General features: G+C 39.6%; 1 protein-coding gene across 2 annotated transcripts in view; it reads left to right on the top strand.

Annotated features, from left to right (window-relative positions):
- The window catches only part of akt1 (v-akt murine thymoma viral oncogene homolog 1), a 99,320-nt gene extending 85,785 nt beyond the window's left edge, over positions 1 to 13,535 (top strand). For both annotated transcript variants that reach the window (XM_061968705.2, XM_061968706.2), the window contains 4 exons: positions 1,928 to 2,142; positions 2,918 to 3,005; positions 3,089 to 3,191; positions 11,904 to 13,535. In XM_061968705.2, the coding sequence (XP_061824689.1) occupies positions 1,928 to 2,142; positions 2,918 to 3,005; positions 3,089 to 3,191; positions 11,904 to 11,983 (486 nt within the window). In that variant the 3' untranslated portion in view covers positions 11,984 to 13,535. The remainder of the gene's footprint in view (positions 1 to 1,927; positions 2,143 to 2,917; positions 3,006 to 3,088; positions 3,192 to 11,903) is intronic.

Genomic DNA, 13,535 nt, shown 5'->3' with positions numbered 1-13,535 from the left:
TTGCATAGGAGAGTTTTAACTTGCACTTACAGATGTAGCGACCAACTGTAGTTACTGACAGTGGGTTTCTGAAGTGTTCCTGAGCCCATGTGGTGATATCCTTTACACACTGATGTCGCTTGTTGATGCAGTACAGCCTGAGGGATCGAAGGTCACGGGCTTAGCTGCTTACGTGCAGTGATTTCTCCAGATTCTCTGAACCCTTTGATGATATTACGGACCGTAGATGGTGAAATACCTAAATTCCTTGCAATAGCTGGTTGAGAAAGGTTTTTCTTAAACTGTTCAACAATTTGCTCACGTATTTGTTGACAAAGCGGTGACCCTTGCCCCATCCTTGTTTGTGAATGACTGAGCATTTCATGGAATCTACTTTTATACCCAATCATGGCACCCACCTGTTCCCAATTTGCCTGTTCACCTGTGGGATGTTCCAAATAAGTGTTTGATGAGCATTCCTCAACTTTATCAGTATTTTTTGCCATCTTTCCCAACTTCTTTGTCACGTGTTGCTGGCATCAGATTCTAAACTTAATGATTATTTGCAAAAAAAAAATGTTTATCAGTTTGAACATATGTTGTCTTTGTAGCATATTCAACTGAATATGGGTTGAAAATGATTTGCAAATCATTGTATTCCGTTTATATTTACATCTAACACAATTTCCCAACTCATGTGGAAACGGGGTTTGTACCTAAATATCTGGTTGACACCACAACTTACGATTTCAAAGCAAGTAATTAATCAATCTGTTAAAATAATTAAATGCATAGGTAATTGTATCATGAAGCAAGCGGCCCTCAGATGTAGCCCGCAATGAAAAGGAGTTTGGCACCCCTGTCTTGAGGGTAGTGTAACAGTGTTAGTCTGAGTCAGGGGCCCAAGCAGGCAGTCCTGCTTACGTATATGAGGGATGAGCTTGGCTCCTGCGCTCCTGGCAGCTTCACAGCTGTGGCGCTCTTCTACATATATGGGGCAGCTGCGGGCCCAGCTGTCGCACGGTGTGAATCACACGACAGCAACGCTGGAAATAGAGACGGCCTAGTAATCTAAGCCTTGCTCAGGCTTCACGTTACCCCCCCCCAACCCCGCTCTCCCAGTCGTCCTCAATGGTGCTCGCAGACACATGTGTGCACGCACGCCGCAGTTTTGGTCCTTTTAGGGACACATGCGGTCATCTGTTTAGCAGCACACTCCTGTCTGGCTTGCGCACTGTTTTTTCCATATCTAATTCTATTAATCCACCCATGTGGTTTAAGTAAAGTTGCTATTCTTGGGTGTGAATTGCCCACTATCACGCTCCTTGAGCTTTAAGAGGACAGGCTGTTCTCTTCGTCTTTGTTTCACCTTCAACATCCGCCTGGAGAGGTAGAATCCAGTACAAGTCTCCAGTGACCTTGGAACAACTGTGCTCAGCAGCACATTATTTATGCAACAGGTGAAGAGCACACCACCAATAGAGTTTGTCTCATTAAGTGTTTCCTATAAGACAAAATACTTGGCTTTTTTTCCAGCGGTGTGCACATTTGGCAGCCTGATCTTGGTTTGTTGTCTCACATTTGCTTATTTTAGTGACCTGCACACCTCAGCAGCTTATTGATCTGTATGTGCGTAGGGCCCTGGGGTTATTAAATATGTAGGGCTCAAGGGGAAACACTATCCTCCCTCCTAATGTGAGATGTGAGTCGGTGTCCGCGCGGCCTGCCTTAAAACCACAGCTCATGGAGGAGAACAGGTGATTTTGGTAACACATTAATGAGCAACAGTTTCTCTCATTGGCCACAAATGTAAGTACCCCTGGACAATCTACAATAACATCCTATGCATATATTTACCCATATAAACATACTGTTAAACGAATAGCTCTCTTTGTAAAGGTAGGTGTTTGCTATTCAGTTCTTGCATTGAACTGTCAACTCTCCAAAGGTACTGGAGGACAACGATTATGGCCGTGCTGTGGACTGGTGGGGTCTTGGCGTGGTGATGTATGAGATGATGTGCGGTAGGCTGCCGTTTTACAACCAGGACCACGAGAAGCTGTTTGAACTTATCCTCATGGAGGACATCCGCTTTCCACGGACACTCGGTCTGGAGGCACGCTCTCTGCTCTCCGGACTCCTCAAAAAAGACCCCATGCAGAGGTGAGACTCCTTTGAAGTTTGATCAACTGGAAATTGATCAAAAAGCCTTCAATTTATTGATTATCTAGTGTCGTTTGTGATAAAAAAAATTAATGGCATAACGCTAACAAGACACTCCTGAATATCCTAAAATATACTACAGGTATGTATTATTGTATAAGAAACACCTTTTCTCAACTTTAAAACCAAAACCCTCACCAAGGAAGACCACCTTTGTCCTGTAGAGGGCAGTTGCCAGTTTACTTGGGTCTGCATTTATCTCACTTTATCCGGTTTCCCACTTCGTTCCAAAGTTTTGTGGAAATTGCTAAATAAATACACTCATGCAGGCAAAGACATAACTTCTCTAATCTGTGTCATTCAGTTCAGTTGAGCACAGGACACGTTTCATTTCAGTCAGTTGAAATGTACTAGATTACAATTGAAGTGTCGTTTGTTTACAGTTAATGAATAATGTCGGCACTGTACTGTGTCACATTTATCTTTGTTGAATGTATTGCCAGCTATGATGTCATGCTTTTTATGTAGGTGATGCAAGCCTGGTCAGGATTTATATAGATTCCAACCCTGTCATTGTCAACCAAAACGCGCTGCAGCCTTTTGTGGACAAAAGGAGAACTTCACATTAAGCCTTTTCACCTGATGTTAAGTTTACTCAATATGCCTGTATAAACTCAACAGGTCATTTTTAAAGAGTTGTAAGAAAAGAAATAAAAAATCTGCATTTATTCTTATCTTTATTAATTAGACATCATGCATCATATTGATTATCCAGGTTAGGCGGCGGTCCTGATGATGCCAAGGAAATTATGCAACACAAGTTCTTTGCTGGGATCGAATGGCAGGACGTTTATGAGAAAAAGGTTGGTTTAAAAGACAAGCTTGTCATCACACGCTTTCTAGAAATGTATTTTCCTCGCTAACGTGTTTTGGTTCCATCAAACAGTTGGTCCCGCCCTTCAAGCCCCAAGTTACCTCGGAGACAGACACTCGATATTTTGATGAGGAGTTCACTGCACAGACCATCACCATTACGCCACCCGGACAAGGTAAAGCTATTTGACATATTTGTCACAAAAGTACAAAAAATTTCAAAATGTATATTGAATGTTATTTAGAACCATCTCTGTTTCCTGAACAGCTCATGCAAGACTTAGATATCATATAAAAATGTCCCTTTTCTTTTCCAGAGTTTGATTTGATTTGACTTTATTTTTTAAAACAGGGAGTGTAAATATGCAAGATTGTAGCCAGTGGCTAATTTCAATCTCTCGTCCCTGTGGCAATTAATGCCAAATACATAACAACAGAACAGCACCAAACAACAGGACAACAAGGCCACATACATCAATAAAACAATACTCACGACAGACCAGCAATTACCATTAAGTAACCATAGAAAGTTGGATTTAAGTTTAAGAGTGCTAAAGTTTCAAGTGCTTGAATGTTAAGATATACAAGAAGAAAATCCAATCCACTTTATTTATATCACACATTTAAAAAAAAAAAACATAAAAGTTTCACAAAGTGCTGCACAGTAGTTAAAACATACATACAAGGAGAGTCAATAATATAAATCATTTAACTATAAAAAGAATAAGTACATAAAAGAAAATAGAATACACTACAATTTCACAACTTTAATGCTGGTTTAAAAGCCAAAGAGTAAAAATTTGTTTTAAGACGTTATTTAAAACTCATCAAAGAGGGAGCCATTCGAAGCGCAAGAGGGATATTGTTTCAAAGTTTTGGAGCCACAGCAGTGATAAATGCACAATTTGGATTTTAAACAGGTTTTTGGGACGACAAAATGAAACTGATCAGCTGACCTCAGAGACCTTGTGGGGGTGACAAATTACCTTAGGGCTACTTTTTAGGTCTAATTAAGAAATAACTTATTGTGAATTCATAAGGCCTCTCTCTTGAGAGCAGCCTGCCCTCTGCTGGAGAGCTTAGGGGCTAACATTGTTGCAAATACAGTAGTTTACTAAGTCATTTACTAATTACAAATCTTAATGTGAGAGATTTTATAATGATCCTGTGAATCTTTTTTTTCTTTTTACCATTTAGCAAATCTTTGTTGTTTATTCAGGCTTTCCGTGGGGCATTATGAGTCATTAAATGGATTTTGTGAAAAATTAAGGCCTTAAATGGCATTAAAAAGCATTATACAATGTCTCGAGGAATAAAAACATGTAATACAATTGTAGGACTGGTCCGGTAGTCAATTTATTATTTTATTGACGTTACATCCAACTCATGTACGCTCTTTGAATATGCGTGGTGGTCAAGCAGTGTCTGTTCTTAATGGCTACTAGGCGACATTAAGCCTTTCTTGAAGAAAAATACCCCTATGCTTGCGTTGTTTTTGGCTTTACGAACCGTTCAAATCGCGAAAAAGATAAAGGTTTCTTTTGTGTTCCTCGAGAAGTAATCAAGAAGGGCGAAGGAGTGCAACATTTTACAAAAGACCACACACTCCAGTACAAGGTAGCAGAGTTGAAGAACTCACAAGTTTGCAGTGACCACTTTGTTAAAGGTTTGTTTGATATATTTTGCTATACTTTACTTGTTTAGTATTTTCCATTGAAGTATTATCTTGATATATGTATTTTTAAAATTTTAACAACCAGAAACCAGAAAGTCAGAGTCAATGATACTTTGTCAGGAAAGGTACTTCTACGTCTCCCCTCTTGTTTTTTTGTACACCAATGTGTCAGAGTACATATGATAACAAGACAAAAATCAAACATGGTGATGATTCAGTAATTGTTACTTTGTTAAATAGATATACAGTTACAGGTGTCAGCTGTCGGGTGTTAGTTTGTTTACATGGATGCAAGACGCAAAGTTATGTCATGAAATACAACTTACCCGAGCAAAAACTGTGCATATTTATCCGGGAGAGTCTTTATACCAATTTCTTTGACCCAGTCACACACAGAGAAGTTGTAGAACACCATGCTTTTCCAAATTTTCATCTGTTTTGTCGTGTAGAAGGTCGTTGGAGCACAGGATAGTTTGATATGTCTGGGAACTCCACTGACTAAAAACCCTGGATAGCAATCTTTTTGTAGGAAGTTTGCGTGCTGCTTGCTGCACAACAGCCATCTTGGCTTGGTTGACCTCCACTTTTTTTCACTTTCGAGAAGAAGTCACGTGTCGGAATACAAGCAATACGTCAATCCATCAAACGATAGATGAAAATGAACTTAAAGTTGCGGTCATTGATAAATTGCTACGTCTGTGTGTTTCTTTTCTTCGTCTTTGGCTTTCAAATTGGATAAAAGAGGTCTTCTGAGGTCCGAAAGCGTTAAAAGCGCTGTCTCTATAGCGCCCATTCCACTGGATGGCAAAATCTAACGGCTTCGCCATTCTTTGGTGACTGTAGGCGGGTTGTCCTTAACTCTGACGCTATGTCATGTTAATGAGGCAGCTCAGCTTGTGTTTCAGTTGTTTCCACTTCAACAAACATGAGCTAACTTGGCTAACATTAGCAACTCTCATGACACAGGCACCTCACGCAACCTACGTTGGCCTAGGATGGACATTCTCACAACCGACCACAACTCTTATTTTTGACATTCCCACAGTAAATGAATTAGAGTTCCATTAGCTGCCTGACACTTTATACGGAACTTGCTTTCTACATTATCCATTTTAAACAACTGAGATTGTGTAAAACACATTCAAGATGTTAAAATGACTGTAGAAACAATTGTAAACACTTTTACAATTCAATCTTACCTTCAATGACAATGTGATGTGAATGCGTCACCTTGCCAATGTGCTAAAAATTTATTTTTATCATTAAGCATGTGACATTACTTGACACCAGTGTTGGTAATAACCAGTGTTGGGTTAGTTACTGAAAACCAGTAATTAGTTACAGTTATTAGTTACTTTATTTCAAAAGTAACTCAGTTACTAACTGAGTTACTTACACCAAAAAGTAATGCGTTACCGTGAAAAGTAACTATTTAGTTACTTATATATATATATATTTTTTTTAAGGCCCCCTTTAATGCCCTTTTAGCTTTTATTTCAGTACTGTTATTGCACTGGAGAATAATACAATCTGTTGATCAACTTGGCATGCATTTGCATCACTGAACTCTGCTAAGCAATGTGGTCTACATACAACACACAAAGACAAAGATATGTTTCAAAGGGCCGCTTTGTTTCAGGCCAGAACAAATTGACAAAACTATTTTAAATAGCTGCAACGTAACATACATAAGTAACAAACAACATAATAACAACATAGCTGTAAACCAAGGAATCAAATCAAATCAAATCAACTTTATTTATAGAGCACATTTAAAATTTACCACAGGGGTAGCCAAAGTGCTGTACAATGAGCAGGTTAAAAGATAAAACGAGTACCGAGCAAACACAACACAACACAAACAGAACACGATAAAAAAATCAATAATTAAAATAGAATTAATAAAAACAAAAACATAAAAACAGGATCACAGCAGGTGTATTATGGGGCGCCATTGCAGGATGGATATCACTCAGTGTTAAAAGCCATGGAATAAAAGTATGTTTTTAAGAGAGATTTAAAAACAGGAAGAGAGGAGGCTTGTCTAACACTCAGGGGTAGGTCGTTCCAGAGCTTGGGGGCAGCAACGGCGAAAGCTCTGTCACCTCTAAGCTTCAGCCTTGTGTCAGGGACCGTCAACAGCAGCTGATCGGCTGATCTTAAGGATCGGGTGGGGCAGTAAGGCTGAAGGAGGTTGGAGAGATAGGTTGGCGCGAGGTTGTTTAAACATTTAAAAACAAATAGGCACACACTACATACACAAAGCCTAACCAGGCGTTTTTTTCTCTCAAGGAATTCTGAAATAAAATCATGTCTGAAGCCCAGATCACTCTACACATTTCCCCAGTTTTAGTTTAGAGATAAGGAAAGATTGGCCTGGCCCACTAGGATCCCTCTTTATGTTTGTGAACTTTATAGTCTATACTTTTAGAGTGATGTGATCATCAAACACTCTAGAAGTCTAGAATGAAAGAGCAACAGTATATAAGAGAATTGACACAGTGTGTGTACCTTCAGTGCTGAATGATGAGCAGAGGCAGAGTTTGGAGTGTTTTCTTTAGCTCGCTTTCCATTTTTATGTACTCACTGTCCAGGTGCCATTTGACGCCCGGTATCATGCTAATTAGCTGCCTGAAAGCGGGTGACTCCACTGTAGAAATAGCCTGCATGTCTTCTAGCACACACGCTGCAATGGCTCTATCAAGATGTCCTAGCTAGCAGTGCCTCGTTAAAATCCAGCCGCTGTTGCTTAGGAGGTGAAGTGTGTCTCTCTTTACTAGCTTTGTTGAAGCATGTTGCTTTTGTAGCTGTTTCAGTAGATTTGAATTGCTGTTTTGGGCAGTAGATAGGATCTTTGATCCAAGACACAACTTACATTTAACTAAAATGTTATTTTCTTTGTGGTCGACAAAAGCAAAGTAGTGAGATTATCTCCATGTTAAGAAACTCGGCTTCGGCTTTGCCATGATGTCTTGTTAGTAAACACAGACACGCCCCCTCCCACACACACACACACACACATACACACACACAGAGCACGCCTCTTCTCCGTCGCCTCTTCTGCAGCTCTCCAATAAAACACACTCAGATCTTCTCAGTTTCTAGCCGATACTGCGTTATTTTTTATGTAGTAACGCGTAACACTGGTAATAACAGCGTTACTAGCTTACAGCATTTAGTGAACACGTTCGACGAAACCTGCTGTCAGCCTCAACTCATGCTATTCACTCCACACATAGAATGCTAAGAATGCAAAGTGTCTGTCGGTGTCGGTTGTAACTTTAATCTTTCAATGGCACACAAAAAAGAAAAGTAATAATAATTATTATTGTGCTTGGTAGATAATTCCTTACTTTATTCCAGCGGTGGAATAAAGTAAAACTGAATGATGTCGGGGCTACTTTGACAAATTGTGTACATTCAAAACACTAAAACCAATACAATGTCCATCCATCCATCCATTTTCTACCGCTTGTCCCTTTCTGGGTCACGGGGGGTCGCTGGAGCCTATCTCAGCTGCATTCGGGCGGAAGGCGGGGTACACCATGGACAAGTCACCACCTCATCACAGGGCCAACACAGATAGACAACATTCACACTCACATTCACACAATGTATGACAATCAATTCATGCTGAACAAACAAAACATCCACATATTAGCTTTGTGTTATCGCTAACAAAACAAATTAGTATAACATCTGATCTAACTTGAGATCTTTTATTTTTTCTTAGTATGCTTTACTTTCGCCAACAAAGCCTTTTTGACCAAACACATTAAAACGCAAAGGTGCCATTTTCTTTTTCAGGGTCCCATTTTTGGTAGGATTTGGGCCAGTTGCATTTTTTCTTTGTTTTTTGGTGCATTGTTAAAGTTAAAGTTAAAGTACCACTGATAGTCACACACACACATTAGGTGTGGTGAAATTACCCTCTGCATTTGACCCATCCCCTTGTTCCATCCCCTGGGAGGTGAGGGGAGCAGTGAGCAGCAGCGGTGGCCGCGCTCTCGAATCATTTTGGTGATATAACCCCTAATTCCAACCCTTGATGCTGAGTGCCAAGCAGGGAGGTAATGGGTCCCATTTATATAGTCTTTGGTATGACTCGGCTGGGGTTTTATAATCCTTAATGTGTTTATTTGGTCTTTAAAATGTGTTGTGGGCCAATAAAATATGAGCTTTGGACACCCCTGCTTTATTCTTTAAAAAAATGAGATGTAAATGTAGTTACACCCCTATTACACGGCTATTCAACTGGCGGTACGGGGGAAAAATGTGTCCGGAATCACACCATGAGTTCAGTTAAAAATTTGGCAGACAAACATTTTTTCAGCAAAATCCTAAAAGCAATCAAGTGCTCATGTTCTATTGAGGAACTTGGACCACTATTAACACATCGGTTGATACTTGCATTGACATTTTAACCCTGCTAGCTAACATAGAACACCTGGGTTCAAAGAGGCATTCCTCCAGGCAATCCTTTATACTTTTTGACAATTGTTTTTCCCTAATGTGTTTTATGTAACTAAAGTGTTTACAGGTAGGAAAAATGGTCGATTCTCCAATGCATCACAGTTAGAATGTGGGTGATTCATGAATCGATGGACAACTGTTCAAATATTAATTATGTACGTATGTTAAAGTAATACGGAGGGATCTAAAATGTGGCATTATTGCTAATATTCTCTAAACATTAGTTGAAGTTTTGGTTCTTACAAACCATAGGACAACTATTAGCTAACATTCTTTAAACTTTATGTGTTAGCTGGCATAGCGCGGACACACACAGAGGAGGAAAGGACAAGCTATGCAAGACGCGACGCAAACAAGATACAATAAAAGTTTAAATGTTTTGTCCACTTCAACGGAAAGCTAATCGGAACCGCAATATAGCAGACAGTAACCAGCTAAGAAGAACATTAGCAAGTAAATTAATAAATCAGGAGAGACAATAATAACCATATTGTGTGTCTGAGCCGCAAGTTTATGGTGACTGGGGGCAAAGTATCTGAACACTTTGGTTTTCGAAGGCACACAAATTTGATCATGGATACCTGCTTACCAAGTAAGGATGTGTATTTATTTTTTCCCTTAGCAGGCAGCTACAGTTCTCACATATCTAGTTGTCCATTTGTATATCTATGCTGTGCGCACTGCCATTCAAAAAACGTAAATGACGCATTACTGCATAAATCAGTAGCCAAACAAGGAGCCTTGGAGACCTACTATTACAATTATTATTATTCAAATGGAATACATTTACAATATATAATACTGTACAACAGTGATCCTCAACAGGCGGACCGCGGTCCATGTCCGGACCCAGCACGAATTATAGTAAAAAAAAAAAAAAAAAAAAAGTTTTTTTTTATTATTATAATTATAATTATTATAAAAAAATATAATAATTGTATTTATCTGTGAGTTATCGCTAGCGCAAGTCAACGTTCTTTGTTGTTTTTAGTCAAATATCTCCACGTTTCGTTTACACTTCTCGTGTCTCACTCACTCCGTCTCTCTCTCTCTCTCTCTCTCTCTCTCAGAGAGAGAAAGAGAGAGAGACGGAGTGAGAGCGAGAGAACGCCACTCTGATTGGCTAATTCCGGGGTATGGGTTGTCATCTCTTTCACAACGACGCACTGATAGGCTGTTACCACCTGGGTCATGTGCACAGTGCATGGAACCTTTCGCTGCAGGCACACAGTTGTCTCGTATCGCTACTTCGCTAACTGTTCACTTGTCAGTCACTGAATGTGAATCAAATCACAATGGCATGCTCCAAGTTGGCTCAGGCTGGTAAAAGAAAGGTGGACAGGGAAAACCGACGTTTCAAGGAAGAATGGACAGAGCAATATGTTTTCATCCTACCTACTGCAAGTACCAGACCAATATGTCTACTATGCAACACTACTGTTGCTCTGGTGAAAAGTGAAAATCTGAAACGTCACTATCTGAAAGAGCACCGCGAATTTGAAGAGACATTTCCTCATGATTCAGAGCTAAGAAAAAAAGAAATCACGAGGCTGAAAAAGCCATATGAAACATCAAGCAAGATTTTTGTTAAATCTATGACACAACAACAAATAGCAACAGAGCAGTAACGTGCGGTGAGGTTGATGGCTGGTGAGGCACTGACTTCAACACAGTCAGATTTACAAACATATGAACCCTAAAGAGTATCTTATTCACCATTTGATTGGCAGCAGTTAACGGGTTATGTTTAAAAGCTCATACCAGCATTCTTCCCTGCTTGGCACTCAGCATCAAGGGTTGGAATTGGGGGTTAAATCACCAAAAATGATTCCCGGGCGCAGCGCCGCTGCTGCCCACTGCTCCCCACTGCTCCCCTCACCTCCCAGGGGGTGATCAAGGGATGGGTCAAATGCAGAGGACACATTTTTTCAAAGTTCTTATTTATTTTTGTTTCAAAGAAAATATTTCATGTATTTTATTGGATATTTATTTTATTTTTGTTAATTTTAAGAAAATGTTAAACTACCTACCTCCTGCTATTATATAAGCTTGACCGATAATAAACGGACCCAGCCTGTTTCAAAAAAACATTTGTGGACCTTCAAGATTTGTACTTGAGGACCCCTGCTGTACAATATACTAACAATAGTAATATACGATATAATAATTGTAGATGTATGAATAAACGATTTATGATCGAATCATAATTGAATAGTGACGTGCCCAAAGATAACCCCCTCTAAAGGTGTTGCTGTAGCTTCTTTGCTTCGAGTGGATTCAGGGGTCATTTGTTCAACTTATTTAGTTAAGCTAGTAGAGTTCCTCATGGTTCCGTTTTAGGTATTTTCTTTTTCAACCTTTAGGCTTCTCAACTTGGTAGGCTATGAGTTCAATTAAATAAACTTGTGAGAAATTCACATTTTTGCAGCAGATTCTTAAACACGCCATTCTGTACTGTCATTGATATGACGTTTGACAAGCTTTTTTGCAGAAGGTCCTTAAAAACAGCAAAGCGCTCCTGTAACTTTAACAAAATAAATAGAACACAATCAAAGGTGAATTGTAGAGGTTCTCCGGAATATAGAAAATAAGAAAAATAGTGAAAGGCTTTCTGGAAATGTGACCCCCAAAACAATGAAGTTGAATATCCCTGCTCTATAAAGTTTGGTAATTAGTTACATATCATGTCATTACTTCACATTTGGCTCAATTTTTTTTTTTTTCCTGCACCTTTCTCCAGACGACAGTATGGAGTCTTTCGACAGCGAGCGGAGACCCCACTTCCCTCAGTTCTCCTACTCTGCCAGTGGAGTGGCCTGAACCACACTTCCGCATTCCTCTGGTCCCTCCGTCAACTCCTTCGACCTATGACCTCTTCCCCTTCCACTTGACTGCACCCTCTATTAAGACTGGCTCGTCCTCCTAGCGTTCTCTGCGGAACATCACCTCACCTCATCACCCAGCCTGTGTTCTGCAGGAAGCAGGAAGGGCAAGGGTACACAAACAGAGCCATTTTTTGTTTTGTTTTTTTCCTGTGCAAGCGTGCCCTTAACACTAGTCTTCATCTTCCGATTGTCATGTTGTGTAGCGTGCACACACACACACACACACACACACACACACACACACACACACACACACACACACACACACACACGTTAACTTTGATGCAAAAATCGGGCCACTGCCATGAGTTTCAAGAAGGGCTGTTATTTCGTCTGTCCTATTTGAACGGGAATCAATCATTTCAAGTGGAAATAATAAATAGTACCATGGACTATAAACATACAATAATTCAGTGTGTGTGTGTGTGTGTGCGTGTGTGTTGCTTGTGTTCTCTTCAAATCAAAACCAAACCTTTCAAGACATTTACAGAGTCTCAAAAGTGAATGTACCGTCTGAAATAAAGTTAATGTTTCCTACATGTACACAACACCTCAGTGACTGTAATGAATCAGTTGTGCGAAAGGCAAAGAGGGTTTGATTCTTGTTAAGGTAAACCTCAAGAGTGTTTGCACACAAAGATGTTTCTAGTTCTCGTTGCCTTCCTTTTTTTTTCAGAATGCTGCACAGCAAACACCTCTCGGGGTTACCCTTCCGATCCGAATCGGCCGGGCCCTGGCTGACCCCTCAGAACCTCTTCTCTCTTGTAGATTTTCCTTCTAGTAAAAGTATTGGGTGTTTCCCATCCAGTGCTTCCTCTGCAGCCTCAGTGAGGTCACTTTAACATGATACGTTTCTGTAGTAACACAAAGTGGGCTTCAGGGGAAAACACCAATTTGCGTCTTACAGGGGATTTATGTCCCTTTGCCAACTCCTTATTTATATGAGACCAGCATTTACCTATTATTAACAAGTTTTAATGTGCCAATGAAATGCACCTTGCTGCCCCAAAATGATTGTATTTGGACTTTGTATTTGTGGTTGGTAAAGACTAAATTACTGTGTGATATTCAATTGTTGTGGATGAATTCAAACATTTTTTAAAAACAAGGCTGGGGCTAAACCAGCACACTTTGAAGTGTGATGAGGTTTCCAATGTGATTAAAATGACAGATAATCATTTTTTAAAAGTGCATTATGCCTTATTGAATGTAACGGTTTTTATTCTATGTTTTCACTTAAAATGTTTTTGTTTTGTTTTAATCTGATTGTTGCTTATTCCTAATGCACATCCTCTTTCCTGTCACCTTCTGAAAAATAGGGAAAGTCATTTTGTATTTTTTATTTGTATTGCAACTTTTTTTGTACCATCCCTACCATAAGATTCGCAAGACTGAGGACACCAGCTTTAGTAAACAAATAATATAAACTTTGTACACTGTTTTTACTTGTTTCTTTCAAACTGATTGAATAAAAGGTCTTAACAATG

Source organism: Nerophis lumbriciformis, linkage group LG08 (assembly GCF_033978685.3).
Source record: "Nerophis lumbriciformis linkage group LG08, RoL_Nlum_v2.1, whole genome shotgun sequence".
Taxonomy (NCBI): domain Eukaryota; kingdom Metazoa; phylum Chordata; class Actinopteri; order Syngnathiformes; family Syngnathidae; genus Nerophis; species Nerophis lumbriciformis.
Note: the sequence above shows the minus strand (reverse complement) of the source record. Positions and strands in the feature narration are given on the sequence as shown.